Source organism: Helicoverpa armigera, chromosome 26 (genome assembly GCF_030705265.1).
Source record: "Helicoverpa armigera isolate CAAS_96S chromosome 26, ASM3070526v1, whole genome shotgun sequence".
In the NCBI taxonomy this organism is placed as follows: domain Eukaryota; kingdom Metazoa; phylum Arthropoda; class Insecta; order Lepidoptera; family Noctuidae; genus Helicoverpa; species Helicoverpa armigera.
In genome coordinates, this window is record NC_087145.1 from 346,721 (window position 1) to 368,132 (window position 21,412).

At 36.2% G+C, this 21,412-nt stretch overlaps 2 protein-coding genes across 2 annotated transcripts in view; one reads left to right on the top strand and one right to left on the bottom strand.

Moving 5' to 3' along the window:
- The window catches only part of LOC110378856 (calsyntenin-1), a 132,869-nt gene extending 115,862 nt beyond the window's left edge, over positions 1–17,007 (bottom strand). Inside the window, exon 1 of the mRNA XM_064041691.1 lies at positions 16,769–17,007. Coding sequence (XP_063897761.1) covers positions 16,769–16,853 — 85 coding nt within the window. The 5' untranslated portion in view covers positions 16,854–17,007. The remainder of the gene's footprint in view (positions 1–16,768) is intronic.
- A 1,193-nt stretch (positions 17,008–18,200) lies between these two features.
- LOC110383250 (lysine-specific demethylase 5) overlaps positions 18,201–21,412 on the top strand; it is a 35,135-nt gene continuing 31,923 nt past the window's right edge. The window contains exon 1 of the mRNA XM_064041847.1: positions 18,201–18,635. Coding sequence (XP_063897917.1) covers positions 18,426–18,635 — 210 coding nt within the window. The 5' untranslated portion in view covers positions 18,201–18,425. The remainder of the gene's footprint in view (positions 18,636–21,412) is intronic.

Consider the following 21,412-nt stretch of genomic DNA (forward strand, 5'->3'; position numbering starts at 1 on the left):
AACGCAATAGTAATTAGAAATCATCATCATCCTCCTGCCCTTATCCCAATTTTATTTGGGGTCGGCGCAGCATGTTTTCTTCTTCCATACGCTTCTATCTGCCGTCATCTCACATGTAACATTCTTTCTTACCATATCTACTTTCACACAATCCATCCATCGTTTCTTTGGTCTTCCTCTTCCACTATATCCGTCCACGTTCATACTCATTACCTTCCTCACAACATGACTCTCATTCCTCCGCATCACATGCCCATACCACGACAGCCGGTTTCCACGCAGTTTTTCTGATACCGGCGCTACTTTCAAACTTCCTCTTATATACTCATTCCTCACTCTATCCATTCGCGTAACTCCACACATACCTCTTAACATTCTCATCTCTGCCGCATGCAATTGTCTTTCATTCGTCGCTTTTGTGGGCCAGCACTCTGATCCATACAAGACAGCAGGCCTGACCATACTCTTGTAAATTTTCCCCTTAAGTTTAAGGGAATACGAGGGTCACAAGTTGTTCCCGTTACCTGCCGCCATTTCATCCATCCTGCGTTAATTCTGTGCGTAACTGTCCGATCTATTTCGCCATCACCCTGAATAAGCGAACCGAGATACCGGAAATCGGAGCAGACTGGAAGAAGTGCGCTATCCAGCGCTATGGCTTCAGGACTGGAGAGACCGCCGAAATCGCAGAACATGTATTCGGTCTTGGTTCTGCTGATTTTTAAGCCAACATTCTCCAGTCTCTGTTGCCAACTCCCCAATCTGCTCTGGATCTCAGGTCCGTCTTCGCTAACCAGGACGATGTCGTCGGCAAACAGCATGCACCAGGGTGCCTCCTCCTGTATGTCCGCCGTCAAGGCGTCCATAATAAGCAGGAAGAGGTAAGGACTTAAAGCCGACCCTTGGTGCAGGCCCACAGCCACACTGAACTGGTCAGTATTGCCGGCCGACGATCGGACATAAGTACAGGACTGCCTGTACATCGCACGAACTAACTCCACATACTTCCCAGGCACACCTTTCTCTTTCATGGCCCACCACAACACTTCCCGAGGCACCCTATCATACGCTTTCTCAAGGTCAATGAACACCATGTGCAGATTCCTGTGCACACGTCTGTACTTCTCGCACAATTGGCGAAGTGCAAAGATGGCGTCCATTGTTCCTCGACCTGGCATAAACCCAAATTGGTTTTGGGTAATTTCACTCTCTTCTCGCACTCTTTTCTCTATCACTTTCTCCCATACTTTCATAGTATGCGACATGAGCTTTATCCCTCTATAGTTGCCGCAATCTTGCACATCCCCTTTATTCTTGAAGATGGGCACTAGCGAACTACTGCACCATTCTTGCGGGATGACTTCTTCATGCAGCAACTTATTGAAGAATAAAGTCAGTAAAGTAATTAGAAACAGGGTTTATTTGAGGTCTCAAGAGTCACTAATCAGGGTCGCAGCCAGCCAGACGTACCCTTATTTAGGCCGAGCCGAGGTACTAATAAAACCTACAGTTTGTATCATTGTGCCCATCGTTGTAAAGTTTCTAAAGAAAATTATACAGCTGTAAAATTATTTTGTAATCAATGGAAGGAAGATATTTACTAGGCTATTGGAATTTACGGGACTCAATCTGTTTGAAGTTTATTCTCTTTCATTGTGTACAGTAAAATTATTGTCTTCTGAGAGTACAGGTTTTCAATTCACAAGTGGTATAATAATGAAAGACTTGAGTAAAGCTTAGAGGCTGTCTGTGCTACATTTCCTTGGCAAGTTACCCAAGTCACATACAATAGTTTACTTATCAAGAACCAGTGACTAAGCATGGCAAACTAACGCTGATTGTACCCATATTGAGTTTAAAGATCAATAGCGCGCAAATAGAAACTCGTTGCCATGGCAACCTACCTATGAGCTACACAACAACCAGTTTCCATGTAGGTACCTACTTGCTTCCGTAACATATAAGGCGTGTTCTGGTGTCAGTTATTAACTATTTCTTGGCACTTGATCAATTTAACAGCTTGGGAAATGTATCATACTTATCATTGCTCTTTCAAATCTAGTAGAGGAGCTTTGAATTCTAGTATCACTTCAACATGAGTGACGAATTACAGATGTTCTAGTTGAGATTCTTATTTTAAAAGCAAGAATAATTCAGAAGCTCAATTATCAAATATGGCAGCAATATATTTCGTACCTATTTCAGCATCCGAGGTTATTATAATACAGGTACACAGTGAATATTAGACAAACAAAATATCAAATAACTTCGTATATTAGCTACCCCGAAGGCTGTTAATATTTATGAATGCATAGCACATAAATCAGCGATAACTATCTACTGCTAGATAGCTGGTCCAATAACAGGTAATTTATTTAGGTACAATTATATCTGTATACATATTAGACATGACAATGGGTCGCCTGTTTTATTATTGTGTCCTGTTATTGTATAATATTATGATCTTGCAGAAGGAAGATTTGTTTTCTGTATATTATTAAGTATATTAGCTAAATACCGCAGCTTTGCAAAGTATAATGATATTCCTGGAGCTTTATTGGATTTTGGTATTTTACTCCAGAAAGGTACCTACTTTATAGTATGAAGACTTGTCTTACATACCTACCTCCTTACGTGTCCTTAACTTTTATCATCAGTTAAGCAATATACCATCCAACATTAACTTAAATCTGCTTTTGATGACAACTATTCAAGACATGCAATGCAATTTGATGATACGATCAACGGGGGAAAAAACTTTCAAAAGAAGCTAATAACCCATTTACAGAGTATCCATTAACAGTAAATCGATAACCATAACTTAAAAGCTGAAGTGTATAATCCATCTAATTTTGCTATCATCGGCAGACGAGCGTGAAATTACCTCTCAACGTCGCCATAACTTAACAAACACGCATAATAACATTTCAGACACCTGTTTATTTTTATAACATAAATATTCATGATGCGAACTCAAAGCCCCTTCATATAAAAGCTATTTATAACGACGGGAGCCCGCGACGATGGTTCTTGCTTCCTCATTTCCCCATGATACACCATAAACAGATACGACTACGGAAATTGCCTTTATATTTGCAATTTTCCGAATAAGGAATTCGATTTGTAATCATTCGCGTTAAATCGTTTCGACGAACCGTTAGATTTAGTACTATCCTAAATGCTTACCTTATCTTAAATGCATAAAACATGATATTATAAATATCGAAATAGAATAACATCGAACATCCAAAATGATATTGGGAAACAAGATGGCTTTAAACATCGATAAATAATATTCGACTGTCGACGACGAGTATATCTGCAAACTTGGCGGCCATTTTGAAACCGACCTCATACTGCCTCGTTGATCAAATATTAAAAAGTATAAGGACGCTCGGGTTTAAAATAAGCGCCATGATGGTTCAAAAGTATAAAAATGCATAGCAAAGATAAGATAAATTCTGCTAATCAATATCGGTCATACTTCCGGAGTTAAATGCTAATGATTGCTTTAATTATTTAATTTAAACGACTACATGTATAAGCAATTTAGTCACCGGAAGCTGAGTTTAGGCAAATATAAGACGGTTAGCCTCATCCTCAATAACTCAGGCCACTGAGACACATCCTTGAGGTTTTCGCTTTAATATTGAAAGCTTTTAATGTTTTATCTGGACATCAAAAGTAATATTCTTCCACTCAATTAAGTTAGCGCAGCATTTTTTCATCCATCTTGAACACTTAGTAAACGGAGCCATGATGCTTTGTTTTTTTCCCGCCTCGGTGACATCGCGCCATTTTCGACGCCATTTTAAAAGCAATGAAGAGGAAGTGTTTTCGACAATAATTATCTTGTAAACTAGGTTCTTGTGAATTCAGCTTTTCATTAAAAGTCTCGTTAAGAAATTAGAAATATGTGGGAGGAACTGACACGTACTTCTAGTAAATAGATCAGGAAGAAGAGTATATGTACTTCAAAAATTGATATTCCCTAATTCTATTCTTCTGTAAATCGGTTCGGGTCGTTCGAACTGATGTTGCACCTTTACCGTATTCTCAGCTAAAGACGGTGAAAAGTTTTAACATTTTTAGACACTTACGGTACGAGTCTAACACAAAAGACGGACCTGTAACAACGCCCCAAATCACTTTGATGCCATAATTCTAACGTTCCCAAAGTTTCGGAACCTTGAAGAAGCACTCGATCCCAATCAACGTCCTTCAAGTTTTCGATAAAATCAATCGTTCTGAGATGTCACATCGAATAAGGCCGTAAGGAAAGTCAAGTGTATTAAAGTGCTGTGCGAGAAGCTTCACAAACGTTATGAATTGGATTCGTTATGAATATTTTCTTTGGAACTGATGAGATCCACTTTTCGCTTGTTAGGGAACGTGTGTTAAGTTTAAAACTCCGAGTTCGGAAGATTGAGATGTTTGGATTGAATGTATGAGGCAGGAATTTGTTTTGAAGATAACAGCGAAGTATTTGTTATTAAAAAGTTTAGATGATGATTCTTTCTTACCACTTCGCTGCGACTTTCTGCATCTTTTACTGTTTGCTAACCACAATATCATTGCAAACATCAAAGTAGCCACATATTACTTAACATTAGTATCGTATTAATACACCACTTCTAGGTGCATTTACAACCTGTTGGTTAAGAGTGGCGCAACCCGAGGTTTGACCGCAAGCATTCCTGGTCTGAGCCACTAGTTGCGCTGACTTACTTAGGTTATCTAAAACGGATTATGTTGTTATATTTGCTTAGTGCATCTCTGTTGTCTCATCAGCTCGTTGTCTGGCTTCATAGCGAGCGTTACGTAAGACATGCACAGATATATTGTGTGGCGACATTGCATTTATGGCTCGGCTTACAAGATAAGCGGGTATTTCAAACGTTCTCTAGGAATTTAGTGTGATTAACTACGTTTGTTGTAGCTAAGTTAGAATAAGGACGTTAGTATTTAGTCTATTTGATTTCTTTATTGAATTTAATTACATAAGCTACATTGTAGTCATAAATAATAGTAAACTTTATCTGCTAACTACCACCACATACAATTTATAACAATCAAATATGGTAATTATGCAATTAGGGATTCTGTAAGACCAAAGGATTTGTCCAGCAACGTATACAAAGGAAACGAGAGAAAGCAAATTTCTAAATATGATTCGATTCGTTCGTTTACTCGTTCATTCATTCATTCATTTGGTACTGCGTTGAATTGAAAATAACCATGTAATTCCATTTCAACGGTCTCAAAGGGAGGGAACACGGCTCGGAACTAAAATCCAATGCTATTTTTCTTCGGGGAAATTTTAACTTTTTCATCTAATTATAATTGTTGGTCGTCTTCAAAGTTTTATGGAACTTCATTAGGCAGGATTTTTGCAAATAAGACTATCGAATTTTCGCTCCACAAGTTTATGAAAACTGTGACGATAAGTATCTAAGACTTATTTTAGAGAAGGCTTTACATTGCTACATAAGCGTAGTCGTAAATTAATTCAAATTTCATTACATGCCAGTTCCGTTGCTTTGTATATTATTTTGCATAACCAAGCTGGACCCTCGCCCTGAGCCTTTGGAGAGTTTATATTTATAAGGTATTTAGACAAGATAACTTAATTGTGCCCTATTCATTTCGAAGCAGACGGATAAAATTAACATATTTCGTGCTAATTTCACGCCACTCGGGTCAGGGAACTGATTATACAGTCCGCCCACGATTCTGCTATTTTTTACGTTTGCACTCATCTCGCTATAAATTATACGTCCCATACCTGAAGAGCTTATTAAGCACAATTTATAAGGGCCCGGATCAAAGGTAGAATCGTTTTCAAACTCCATTGATGTTGGCGACTGTACCTAATGACCTGTTTGGGTCTAAATTGGGTGATATACACGCTACACGACCTCAAATTTATTCCTTCTGCGATTGGTTTTGCTGAAATTCAAATCAGGTTCGAAACACTTTATATGTTGTGGCAAGTAACTCGTAGCAATACTGAAGATTCATTTTAAGAACCGTAAGTCACAGGTTATTAGTCTCGAAGATATTACAGGGCAAAGTTACCTATGACCTCTAGTTCACCAAATAAGTTGAAGACAATACATTTTCTAAACAATAAGAACCTTTTGGATAATAAAGACCAATATTAGGCAACGGATGGTCTTTTATGTCTTAAATTAAGAATTTTGCGGCCGTTAAAGAAAAATGATGTCTTGTGGCAAAAAAAAATTAAGTCTTTTCATTTTTGATTAATGTTTGTATAATTACATGGTAGAAAGTCTCGACTGTGGGCGTGGCGCATGTACTTTGTTTATAAAGGAGAGATTTATTATACTCCTACAGAGTTCTAAGAACTGCCTGGACTGGATACCATGACAACTTCAATCAATACATACACGTCATCATTAGAATAAAAAGGAAGTATCAGATATCTAGGTGTGGTTTCCGACAATGTTTAAAAAAATATTTCTTTAACAAGAAAGATAAACTGTAATGAGATCCGGAACCACAAAAACGAATTTAATCTAAGAATATAAAGAGACACTCGTAAAAGAAAATGTCAATCACTTAACGAACAAGCAAGATATGCCACATCGTATTTTACATACACTTAAAACATTAATAAAATGGGCCGGGCAATAAATCATGAACCATAACTTCAATGTCAGCTTAAAACTGTAAACGATCCATAAATCCATAAACGTCTAAACATGAAATAAAAAAGCCAAACAGGCACTATAAATAAATCATCAGTGTTCTTATAAGATAGTTTGAAATCTTAGGAGCGAAAGCAGACAACTTCAGCGATATTTTGCATAAATAACTCCCACATCTAACTCCGCTGATATAAAGGCACAGTTGTTTACCAAAGCCATTAAAAGCATCAATTAAAGTAATGAAATACATGGAACCATTTCGCCGAGAACAGTTTAAAGCTAAGCAGTCTGAATACTTAATTACGTCGTGGAAACTTAAAGACAACTAAAAGGTGAGGTCTTCGTCAATTACGAATTCAAAATAATGTCGCTCTTTCTGTGAAATGAATTCATTTAAGATCGAGGTTTGTTTTAATAACGAATAAAAACTGTTTATTGCCTTAGTTGTAGTTATATCTAGATGGGATTGAAATTTTTGCATCTATGGGAACGCTAACAGGCAGTTTATATCTGAAAGCTCAAAAAAACGAACTTACCTACTTAAAAAAATCATAAAAATACCTGTCACGTGTATTTCAAGTTCCAATTATCACAATTTTTTAATACCATTTACTGAACAACAAGCAATGACCAGCATTTCGTCATAGGTTCTCAATCCCGTTCGTGATGAAGCAGGAATTTATTCAGTGAAATCGAAACACTTCGTTTTGTACTAATATTACTAACACAATACGTTCATTGGTATAGTGACGTCGCCGTGGCATCGAAGCCACATTCCTTCAACTGATAATTAAAGTAAACATTCAACAATGTGAAGTAAAAAGCTTTTAATGGTCGTTGCGGTGTTATAAACTCGGCTGTGGGTTTTCTAACAGTTATTCACCGTGTAGAAACTAATATTAAGTTTAATTGATGCCGTTTTTGATAACTAAACTAAAAATCGATAAGGCTCAAGACGGGACAATGTGCTTATCAACCATCTTGCGTTCTCAAAAAGATGAATGGCTCGTGTGCGTGCGGTTAAGCACCTTAACTTTTGGATCATAATTTAACATTTAATATGCCCCCACCCACTACTGAAGAAATCATAATAGAAGTATTTATACTGAGAATAGATATTATTGATAGCCAATTCTCACAAATGCCTGTGAATAATTCAAGTTAACAATAACACAGTCATAAATAACACCCACTTTGCAATTTGTGTTGCGAACAAGCATAATATTAACGAAAAGAGTTTTCCTTTTAAATCTCCAGTCATTATACATGCAAAAGCGCTCGTTACTGCAATCAAAATTCACGGTGCTTTTATAACGAGAACCAAGTGACCTACAAGCGCTGCACAAGTGTTAATTCTTGTAACTGTGCCGGTCGCAGCTATTCCACCCGACTATTTGTTTGATCAATGCTCCACTGTTTACTTAGAACCTACACGAGCAAGAGCATCCACCTTTATTGCCATCAAATATGTTATCCCAACCATAAAAACATGTCTATTAGTAAAAAATACACAAACGCAACCCAAATGAGATTCAGTATGCCCGATAGAATATATCAAACGCAAAAGATAGGGAGAAAAAATAATTTCAACAATAAAAAAACAGGTTTGGAGACTCGTTATTTCTAGGTCTCGTTCGGAGCAGAAATATGAGTTATCTGAATTGAAGTCCTGTGACAGTAGGAATACGGTCCAAAGTTCTGGGTGCGAACCGAGTAAAAATATTCAGATTCAATGGCGTCTGTTAGAAAACTTTACGAATTCTTCTTTCTAGTCAAAGAGCGTAAAAAGGCATCGACGGGATTCAGGGTACGTCGTTAATACTAAATAAACAGGAAGTATAAAAAGTAAGCAAAGCAGACTACGTGAGTTATTGAAACATTTTTCGCACGATGATATTTCGACGTTATTATCAGAATTCGTTACCCTATAATATTATTTCCTATAAAATTATTTTAAATGCTAACTAACTTATAATTACCTAAACAACGAAATGCATTTGAATGTAGCCTAAATAAATAGCAATGCAGGCGAAGGGATCATTTAAATTCCATGGCCACACCAATCTGCCAGAGGACGAAGGCAATCAAAGTTGCCAAATGAAAAAGTTGCGCTCAACCGATGCCTTTTGCACGGTTTGTTTGTTTTCTTATTTTGTCTCGTTTACGTTTTCTCTTTATTATTTTTTATAGGATCCTATCTCCAATTTCCACGAAGCTCGACTGTTGTGCACTTCTGGAGGGGAGAATTTATCACCGAATGTGAAACTGGAGCCGGGTGGATCCGGAAACCGAACTGTTTCATGTGACAAATGCGATTTATTACATCGACTCCCGCTGCATATACAAGTGGATTTCGCTTCGCATTTATCAAAAAATCATTACATTGGTTTCTATAGAAGACAAATGGTAGACATGTACAGAAAAAGAAATGTACAGTTATTGACTCCGCTCTACCAAAAGGTTTCAGAAAAACGTACGGTTCAAGCAAGAAATATATCGGATTTGGCAAGCAGCAGAGGTGCCCTTTGATTTATAACGTCTCAGGTTTTTATAGAGGTACAAAAACGAATTTCTGATATCTTAGTTTGTACGATCCCAAACTAATAATTTACTGCGTAACCTTTGTGTTATTAATTTTCAACATAATCGTTACAGCAAAAGCTCTATCTTGGATTATTCAAAAATTAGAGAAAGTCCATTAAAGTCATAATTTGACCACAGGCGTCGTCATAACTGGCGACCCACGTGTTTTCCCAAACAAAAGAGGTATTGGGCCCCGTCTGCCCATAAGAATGTGTTTTAGAGTGCAGTCACCGGAACCCAAACGAGCTATAATATTTGAGCAGACTAGTTAATACCACATGTCATCATCTAATTGATTACATTGTCACGGTTTTCAAACTGACGGAAAAATTCACACTATTGCTCATGTCTTTGTTTCCTGAGACTTCTCAAACCCTAAACGGTTCGTTTTCCTTGAATAATTCGTTATAGTATTGGTGGGACGAGTCGGATGGACAATAAGTCTAAATCGCCGGTAAAGTAGACCGTAACTAGGTCACGAAGCCACGCTTCTTCAATCTCTTGACTAATCAATAGCCGATCCGTAAGATTGTCTGCGGTGAGTCAAATCTTTTTGAGGAGATTGTAATTACACCCTGCAGACCTTGCAGTCAATTACGACTTTTCCTATTAGCATTTTTTTATCAGTTCGAAAAAGGTGAGTAATTTTCCGCTATTCAAAACGCTCGGTTGACTTCCATGCCATAGAAAGCTCGATGAAAAGAATAATCTTTTCCGTTTCTGTTCCGTGACGGGTTATTTCTTAGAGGAATTATTTCTACAAGATTCAAGAAGCCAAGATTAAATCAAAAGGGTCTCTGACGCATGACTAATTTTGACACTTCTTTTTAAATTCACTGTTTGTTTTGGAATTCCCGAAATAAAGTTTTCATATTCCGAAGCAATTAGGTACAGTGTCGACAGTTTCAAAGCATTTCAAGCTTGTAATACGTACATTTGACAATTACCAGTGCAGTTTCAAACAGCTTCAAATGTTTCAGTTTGCTTTGAGCACTATTATGCGCATACGGGCCACTTGTACCAACTTTGTGGAGTATTATAATTGTACTGCCACTGCAGTTCCGATTCGTTATTCAGATTAATTTTCAAAGAGTTTCAGAGGAATCAAAGGCATGTTGAAAATAAAGCTACGACAAAGATCAAAACCAGAATTTTCAAATAGGAAAAGAAATATCAAGTAAACAGTTCAAATCAAACCTGAAAACCTTTTGAGTAAGTCTGTATACACAGCTATTATCGTGATTTAGATGAGGGAAAAACAACTCAGTTGACAATACCGAACGAAGGATTTTCAAAAGGTCGTACTAAATCAATTATTTTTTAATTATGTATCGGACTTTTTTATTGGTTTGGGTATTACCTTCAATACCTATAATGTTTCCAAACAAAGACCTATGTAGGTGTTCAGTTTTACATTTTGCATGTTGTTGTTCAAATTAAGTAGGTACCTAAATGATTAAAACAAGTAATCACCTGTATTAACAGAGCGCAAAGGGAAAGTTAAATAGGGCCTTTTTCTTAAAAAAGTATTAGAATTAATAAGAAAGTTTTAACCCTTCGGCTTAACTTAATGGAAGTATCAGATATAATCCTATCTGTTTACACGTTAAACAAAGATCCCGGACAGTTTGTAGTGACTTTAAAATACGAGTTATTCTGTGAAGGTATCTAACTCTTAGATGGTAATTACCGCTTCTGATAGCTATAATGAAAGGTTTGTCCTACTTTAAGTAGCGATAAGATTTTACGGGAGAGCCGTTGTTTCCACAGAAAACGAGCTAACATTGCTTAGTTTACCTTCGTTATTTACCTGAGTAACAACTTAAATTATTTTTATTATAATTAGGCCTAAATATTCATAAAGGCGGGCACCCTTATTTCCTCTAAATGCCTCTTTAGGAATGATGAATATTTGAAGAGAGAGAACTCATCGTTCTTTCTAATTAAACTAATTATGACAAATGTCTCGGTTCTCATAAATCATTTCTACGTTCTCAGCTCTGTTCGGAGCAGTAAGTAGGTACTATTCTTTTAAAAATATATTATTTCAAGGAGTACTTATTCACGTCAACCCGAGCCTCTACAAACAGTAGGCGTGACTGTGACCACCTGCTCTCCTGTCGCTGGAGAGCACACAGTACGCGGATAATGTAATTCAATACGCAGCGAGCAGATGTCGGAACCATAAAAAATACGCCACCTGCATGTTTGGCACTCGACAGGACGTAAAAATCTGGGCCATGCAAAGGTGCTGAGAGATCGTCCGCGTAACGTCAAAAGCTTGCAAACTTTTTGATAAAACGACACCGTACACATTTTTGCGAACTGATCGATTCTAAATTGCTCTGCAAATTGACAACAGCAGGGTCATCAAAACCACATGCAGGATACATGGCTCGCTTTTAACTTGGTTACTACGAACAAAACCTTAATGCATATTTGGAACCGTGCTATCTATTGGCGACGTCAAAGCTACAGAACACAAAGGAAGTTCAAATATTCAAATATATTTCTTAGAATTCCGAATCCCAATCGTACAAAACCAACACTAGACATCGTGACCTAGCGTGGTTGGATGTAAAAACATGCCTCACACATTCGATGAAATAGCAAAATTTATTGCACAACGGTTCAACTCTGTATGGATTTCGCCAAATTCAACCAACATATCACCGTGTGCCAAATATCATCAAAGCTAAAATGTGTGCACAAAAAATAAAACTTCTCACAGACCGCGCGGTTGAAAAACGAGTAGCCAGTTTAGCTCCCTTTTCCAATCTGTGTTTTTGCGAAACATGCATGTATGCAGCTGAAACCATTTCAATTTGACACAATATAGGCAAGGCTGATCGGGACGCGAGGATGAATGGCGATGTATTATCAGTTATCTGCCTGATTGACGGTAGCTATTCGTTATCTATTTGAAAAACTATTCTATCGACACCTATTTGTAGATTATCATACGTCATCAACGATTTGATATGTTTCTTTTTAATAATTTTCAATCTCTGCTCTAGGTACGCTTGTACATTGTTCCAAAAACTTCTTGAGATTGGATGTTTTTACAATCATCTTAAGAGGTGTCATCATTCATCTTGTTTCACGAATTCGGCGCGAGTCTGTACCGCTACTTTAGTAAATAAGGAAATATCTGAAAAAATCGAGCAGTGTGTTAAGAGCTGCAAAATCAATGAAGATCAGATATAAGCCTATTTGGTGAAACGTTATCAGCAGCCCTTTTGCAAACGAAATACTTTGAATTTTCAATGGAACTTCAGTTCAAATGCTTTTGTGTTGTGTTCAGTGTCTCATGGGATGCCGATTGTGTTATAGCGTGAAATTATCGCCTTGTTGCAAATGCGCTACCGTACAGTAAAGCAATTTCGATCATTTGACTTATTACGTTATTAAGTTACCTCGGGATGCTAGCAATATTCACAAATTAGGTGTAGTCAAACAAGTTATATTGATGAGCTTTATAAACAAAGACAATATGATAGTATAAACTAAGACTACTTGAAGCCCTGAATTGCGGCCACACCCGAACACTGAGACGATAAATTACACACATAATCTTAACTACAATCTAATCCTTTTACTTAGTGAAATTGGTGTAGCAATTAGCATAAATTCAACTCCAGCAGTAGCCCTTTCATCCCAGACTAAATCAGCAATGTACCGAGTTTATGGCAACAATGGAGTAACCGAGGAACCTAACACAAGTGTGTATGTATCGTCTCTGCCATTGTTTGCAGGAATGTTATGTAATGTGAATATTAAATAGCAGTTTTCATTACATATTTCTGTATGCCCGTTCAGTCATTTGAACTTTAGCATTGTTTTTTGCGAAGACAATAACCTCAATATTTTTTAGACCGCCCAGTTTGTGTCGCCTTGTGTTGACGTCCTTAGAATACAGTGTTTCATTAGTAGTTTCATTCACATAAATCCACTGTGTGCAGTCTTCTTTTCTACATTTCTGGTACAAAATATTTGCTTAAACGAATAAAAAGTTCACGTTGCTCTGAAAGAGTTCATTTATTTGATTCCCTTAAAGATTTGTATCTTCCACGGACTTCGTTTATTCCAACAAGATACAATCTTTTCGTCATAAATTCTCTTATCTTACGGCACTTTGTCCACGATTGAGCAACAGTGTTGAGGACGCCAGGGCTCCGTGAAATTGATTTTGAGACTCGCGAGAGACGTCACGACAAGGCACGAAACTAGCGGGACCGTTGAAAGCATACGTAGAGAAATGTAAAAGAAACAGATTCAAAGTGCCGTCAATATTATGAAGGTGCATTTTCTATCACGACAATAGCAGACTTATGGTTCTTTTATAACCCATGGAGATAAATACTGGGCCATAACTGTTTCTCTTTCGCCTTATTACATTGTAGCTGCCTTTTATGGCTTATTACAACATCGTTGATTCGCAGACAATCTTCTCCAACTGGGTGAGTATTAGCATTCCGAACCTGCAGTCAGTTACGTGCTAATAGCTAGACCACGGATCATCGTCCTTTATTCGATTTGGACTTTGTGATTTGCCTCCCTCCTTTTTTACCAATTCGTAATCGAATCAAATTACTACAATTGTATAAATCTACGGATTCGTATAACGATATTATTGACTCCCTTCTTGGATACTATTGGCTCACTTATTACCTATTAAAATAGTATTTAGATTATATTTATCTAGAGTTGAAGCGTTTGAAGAATAACGAACAAAGAGAACGTATTCCATCATTGCCATCGTACTCTAAATCAATTTCTACAATAATGAACCTACCTAGGTATATCATAATTCTGACATCCAATCGCTTCTTTAGTCACCTGTTGAGGAGACATTCAAAATTATGCAAATTACTAATGTATTCACGTTTAATTCAGCCACTGGTTCCACTCGTCATATTTTCGGCCACCTATTAAGCACCTGAGGAAGTCTAGAATCTAAATGTTGCCTAAATTATGGGATGTAGTTCCTATGTATGATATAATTATTTGTGTTTTGAATACAGAGTTGTCGATCAATGGCCGTGTCTCCTTTGTAATAAAATGTACATGTATATTGTATTTCTTATGCAGCCGTTTGAAGCTTCCTGTTTTGTTCGGCTTTATAAGGCGTAGTTGAGGTTAATCTGTTCTTTTAAGGCGAAGAATAGGTACGTAGCGATCGAGATGGGACGCGATTAACGCTTTAGCTATGATGACGAATAAATGCATGTCGATTGAAAATTTCGCCTTCGTTAGTTTAATATCCTGAATGTAGAAGCATTTAGATTATTCTAAGCTCCTCGTGCCACAATTACTTACCTACTAACAACGTAAAAACACCCTCCTTGGAAGAATCGTTTTTTTTTCTTCAGAACATTAAGGCATAATCGTGGCACGCGACACGCCTCGTGTTATTTATGTTTTTTTTATACACCTGTTTCGCAATCTAACTTCTTTAATAACATTATCTGGTTGTGTACACAATTTTTATCGTATTAAGTACCTACGTTTAAAAAGCAAAAAATCAAACAGTGCACAAATAGGTCAAGTGTTCAGTTATGCTGTGTTTATTTAATCACTTATAGTATGCAAACTTTACCTACTAACATCAGTTTTTATACTTTTATAAGCAGGTTTTTGCTAACATACCTAGTTTCATAGGTTTTTAGTGTATAAATTATTTTTCTCACCATTATGTTTCTACATGTATCTTTAATTACATATCTATTTATATCTCAGTCTACTAAAGCTCGGTTTTCATTCATGTGCAATGATATTATGCAAAATACCAGCCAAGTATTAAAATAATATATTTTTATCCCTTGTGAAACATCATATTGATAGTAAGTACTGTAGTCTCTATACTTATTGTTTTGAGAAATTTCAGAAAACTATGGTTAATTTATACCAATTAAATTTCACTATAAACATGATTATTGATACAAAGAGTAAAACCAAGTACTTAGAAAAAAGCTTAGTTCAGTGAGTGTGGAACCTAATAGTCTATCAAAAATATGAAACAACACTAGTTGTTATAATGTTTAGTATGTGGTTACCATGGCAACAACGCTACTTGGACCATGATATATTCATATTCAAGCCTTGAACTCAAAGTAAAACTAGTTAACTAGACTGCCAAGGTATGGTTTTAAGGTTGAGACAATATTAGGAATGCCATATATTATGAAATAAAGTCAACTCATGGTGTATGACTATTATATGATGAACTATGAAAAAGTTTTATAGGCTAAACTACGCTAATCATAAATTATTATGAAAATGTGTATCAGTAAACAATATTGTAATTAAATTTATTGGAAGAAATGGTTCTACATGTTGAAAGAAAAATTTTTGTCTGAATCTTGCCTCATAATGAAGAATTTCTTTTTGTTATTAAGGTATTTCTTCATTTATTGCAGGTTAATAGTAGTTTCTCAAAATTTCCTCCATCATACATATTTCCACATAGAATACAGTTACGGAATGAAAGCTTTTTACACATTTAGTGTTAATTGCGGAGCATTTGTTGTTAATTAAGTGTAAGCACAATCTTGCTTGCATCTATGATTCATGGTTCAGGGAGACTATTTGTGAAAAAATTGTTTTCAAGTTACTGTATAATTTTGAACCTGCAATGACTATAAATCTAAATTAGAACAGCTAGTAAGGAATATTGTTACATAGACAATTATTGAGATATAAAGTAGTTGATTTGAAACAATAAATGAGAGGCAGTTTAGCTGAACAATAAAGATGATGACCTATTGGGAAGCAGATTCGTCTGAAAAAACTACTTAGGAACTCATTGTGCCAGTACCCTACAGAAGAATAAATGTTTAACAATTACCTAAGGAAATGTTAGTCTAAGGTCCCTTCGTGTGATAGTAGCTCCTGTATGGCTTTTACCAGAATTAAACAATACATTATTTGGACAGAAAAAGATTATTTTCAGTATGAAAACACCTGAAAGCTCTGGCAACAACAACAAACTACCAGAATGACGAATATCTTGATGACTTAATACATGATCCCAAGATCCAGTAATAGATGTACAGAATTGTCTGATAAAAACAGTGAGTAACATTCATAAAGTGAATGAATCAACTGCAAAAACGAAGGCAGCGGTCGGGCACGGCACGAGAGGTGCGCCGGAGTCGCGGCGCGAGCCTTCCCGTGTGTGTGTGCATTGTGCATGGCGAGAAGTCGTCAAGCCGGTCCACTATCTAACACCCACTCGACACTCGAGCCACACCGCACCGCGTACACCTCCAGCCAATCCTACCCAAGCTTCACACACCAGTTTCAACCATCTTCATTTTAAAATAAATTTATAACACGAGAAAAAAGAACAAACTGCATCTCGAATTTAGAACACACCGTTATATTATTTCTGAATGAAAAATGACTCATTTCATCAACAAAAATAAATTCGGCCCAAGTTACTCTATTACGCAGGCCGGTAAAATTGGGTAAATGATAACAAAATAAATAATACACACGTAAAAATTACGTACCTTCATTGTCGTTGTTTCCCTCAGCGCTGAACACCGAAGTCGCCAAAACTCCGACGCACAAAACGCTCAGAAACCTCACAATCATTTTAACTGATTATATCCTCGCACTGAGTTCACAGTTTTAACGAAAATAACAATTTAAACACTCGACATAATCAAACCGATGACACTCGCGCTGCTAAGCAGCGATCAGCCTTTCGCAAATGGCGGCGTATGACGGATGTGTTCATCGATTGCACTCGAGCCAGCTCGTTTACGAAGTTGGCTTTGGAGATAGATATTCACTGGCAACACTAACCACGTGGGAGAATTTTTCAAATTATTTTTGGCATTAAAACAGACACAGAAACAAAACAGGAAATGTGTGTAAAAAACTTAAAGCAAATGCAATGCTCACAATTGAAATCAATGCCCAGCAGTGGTTTTCGAATGTTAAATTGAAAGGGAACTAGGTTTTTGCTAAAGGCAACTTTAGCCACAGAAAAAAAATAACATGGCACTTTCGTAAAACATCTCTTTCTTTCATGCTGGAGTACTGAGAAGTAAGAAAGAGATAACTACACGTCTGACTCACTACAAGGCACTATTCAGGGAGAATTCAGAAACAGGGAGGAATTAGTAAAAGTGGGCAACATTAATGTTGTGGTTTTCTGCTGACTATTTATTTTTATCCCAGATGAATAAGTTATGCTATAGGTACGCATACATTTCTTTGGCGATTGCTAGATTCATTAGCGATGACTGAACCTAATTGCAAGCTGTAGGCATTTATTAGACTTCAGTAAAATAAAATTAGAAATGAGTTGTTGTCGATGTTTTACTAACAAAGCGTATCCACTTATCCAGATACAGGTGTCCAGTAGTAGGACGCGGTCGGAACCGCGAGATAACATTTAGTTTACAATAAAACCTTTTCCAGAAATGAATAGTTATCCTCTGTGAGATCCCACGTACATGAAAATACGGTAATTCATGTACTGACAATGCCGTGTACATGGCTAAATATTGGGCCTCTAAAATAAAACCCTGCCATTATCAACTTAATTTGCTGACTCCATTGTCACGCACGGGTCACTGGGTATCTATCCACAGGTGAATTTCGTTCTTGGCCCGCTCCTGGTTTCCGGGACACACATTATTGCATGCATATATACTCTCACATTATGATAGTAGATCACCTCATCATCTGCCTAGCCTTTGCTCAACTATGTTGTTATCGGCTTCCTGTTTAACGTAGCAAAGTACCACTGTTTACACAGATAGAAGAAATAACGGTAATATCAAGAAGTGCCAAAGTTTCAGATACACAAGTGGCTGGTTTCCTACATGAGATGAAAGATGATAAGAATATTTTTTTACACTTCGCAAATGCACCGAACAAAAAAAAATATTGTGCGCAATGATTTAATTTTCCACTTGGCAACACCGCAGTTTCGAAAGTTCAATTTGGTTCAATTTCGCATGGCGGACGTGCAAGTGAACTCTGTTATTTGTTGGTGATAATTTCATTTATTATCTCGTTGTGATTCCCTATGGAAAGACTAATTCTGATGCTTCTATTTCTTTGTGGACGTGCTTTATTCATTCCTTAACGTTAGATGATGCTTAAGTTTTATTTATAGTTGCATTTGTGTGAACTGCATAGTGTTTCTCAAAAATGGGAAAATGTGACGAAGCTAACGTCGAAGTTAGCATGGGGGACTCGGCGTCCCCTGCTATGAAACCTGATAATTTCTCGTTCACCCCGCCTCCAGAGGCCCCAGTGTTCGAACCCACGCCAGAAGAGTTCCTGGACCCCCTGGCATACATCAGCAAAATACGACCAATCGCTGAGAAATCGGGCATTTGCAAGATAAAACCACCAGCGGTGAGTGAATTTCTTTGTTTCAACAACCAGTGTGTCAGTAAATAGATGTTTTACAGGGCGTTTCTATCGATAAAACACGAATATTGAGCAGTTTTATAACCATAAAAGCACTCACGAATTACGTGTGATGCAACCATATTACCTCGAGTTAATAAGTTGCTCGTTATCTAAATTTAATTTTTACCTTCTAATCCCATGTAATACGTGTCAAGTGCTCTCTGAATACGATTGAAAACATATTTCCGTATTGAATTCGTCGTAAATGCAGTTGCATATTGTATTGTAGAGGCTGGTTGCCATTTTGTGTGATGCCCTCCTGCCTACGATAGTTTATATAAAAAAAGAACTACTGCGACTTTTTTGTCGTGACTAACTGTAATGCCCACTGGTTGTAGAATTTACACTAAAATTCGACAAAGATGTCTTATGCACAAGTAAAATATCAATTTAAAATGGTTGCAAAGACACCAAGTGAGTGAACATGCACATTGCTATAGATAACCAACTAAATTATTGGTATGCAAGACCTACTTTCTGTATATTTGACCATGGTAGTGTTTGAGAGACTTACTTGGTCCAGATTGCTTTGTCATTCAATGAAATAATAAATAGGAATTTAACAAAGTGATGGTATCATTTGTAAAAAAATACCAGAAAAATGGTGCACTCTACATAATGGGATGAAATCAAAATGTTGGCTGTTGCATAACATTTATTATAAATCAATAATTTAATATTTTTAAACTATCCAAATGATTCTACAAACAATTAGAATGACATGAAATAGGTATTTATTGGTGTAATGTGCACAGAGCTGAAACAATGAAATTTAACAAAATATCCATCCAGTAACTGTATAAAGTAACAGTACTTGCTTAAAATTCAGTTACTGTAACTGAAATGTAAGATTACTCACTCTAGAACTATTGCTGTAACTTGAACAATTACCTCTAGGACTGTGAATATATAAATCAATGCATTGATTGAAACTATTTCTTTATTGAAAAATAATTTCCAAGAAACTGTGTTAGTGCTCATTCTGCAATTAACCATTAGTGACAAAAACTGCTAATCCCTAGACAGTGAAAATTAAACACATTGCCCGAAAATCCATAAAAAGTTGTAAATATTGAGTAATAGACTAGATACCCATGTATGCTAGATTGATAGAAAATATACGGTAACAGACCTAAGTAATAAGTGGCTTAAAATCTATCTTTGAAACAAAAGGCACTTTTTGTTCTAGAATAATCCAAGTAGGTAAGGGTACAGTAAAATAGTGACAAACCTAATTTCTTTTTGCAAGTATGTGTGATTCATAAGATATAGCACTGGGCAATTTGTCCTCCTAATATAAGTATAAATTAATGCTAATGTCAAACTCAGTTAACACTACTCAAGAAAATAAGTAAATAACAATTAGTTGAAACCAAAATTACCTGGGACACAGCTAATTACTAGTTAGGTAGAAAAAACATGTAAATACCTTATAGCTTCTGTCCATCACATGGAAATATGTTGTCACAGCAATTATATACAATGTACAATATCTGACACTTAATTTCTTAAGTATGAATTTAGTAGTAGGTGAAGTTCTTTTATTTACACTAACTTGTGTCATGATTCACTATTGACAGGTACTTGCGTATGTTTGAGACATCAAATCAAGTATAAAAGCAAACTTCAATCATTTATGATAATCAAATGAAAAAAATTACAACAGCATTGCAGTAGGTAGCATAACATATGTATAACGGGGCATCCCACAGTTTGTATCCTAATGAAAAACATTACTGCTATCAGATTCACAAACTAAAATGATAAATATTAATTAATCTGTCAGGGTTAAATTCTAGGTCATTAATGTCAAATGGTTGTAACACATTTTTGCACAATACATTCTCTGCAACAGGTTTTTGACACTCACTTAAGTATTTTATCATTTACACAAGTGATAAATAAACTAAATTATATTGTAGAGTAGTATTTTTTGTATGATAATTTTTATACACAACATTTCTAGTGTTAATAGATCTAAAAAAATGTAAACAACTATTATCTTCATAAGTTTCTTTGTAAATAAAACTCCATGTCTGAAATTTTGCATAATGTTCCATGTTCTATTCTTTTTCCACCATCACAATCCATTATCAGGGCATAGGTTTCCAGGGTCTGACAAAATATCTTATGAGAAATAAATTAGGTTGGCACTGGAACAACAAATTGTTTGTTAAATATTCTTTATTACTGAATTTAGAGTTAGCAACCTACCAAAGGCAGTAAAAAAATTGAAGGTCAGTTGACTTAGTAACCTACTGACTGAATTTTTTAAGTTTCTAACATAGAATTCATGCTGGGAAATCATAAGTTTGTAAATACTTATTTTTCTCATTAAGTATCAACAAAATTGTGTTCACCGTACATGCTAAAGTAGAACATACATTCAGTATATGATACTAAAACCTATTTAGTGGAAATGGTAGTTGGGTACTGGTAGTGTCATATTTCTTAAACAGCTGTATAGTTGTATACCAAAGCTACTGGAAATGTGATACCTTCTATATCTAGGACTAGAGTGTAATATTTTGTTTCTAAGCTGATCCAGTACATATTTTTTGTAAATAACGATTAAAGGTATAATTTGCACTAGTTTTTAACTTCTTTTTAATTAAAATTGCTAACTTCCATCCATGTCTAAATCTTTAATTTTACATGGGTAAGTACTTGACATGAATCTGAGGATGCATTGAAGTACTATTTTGTTTTCAATCTGAACT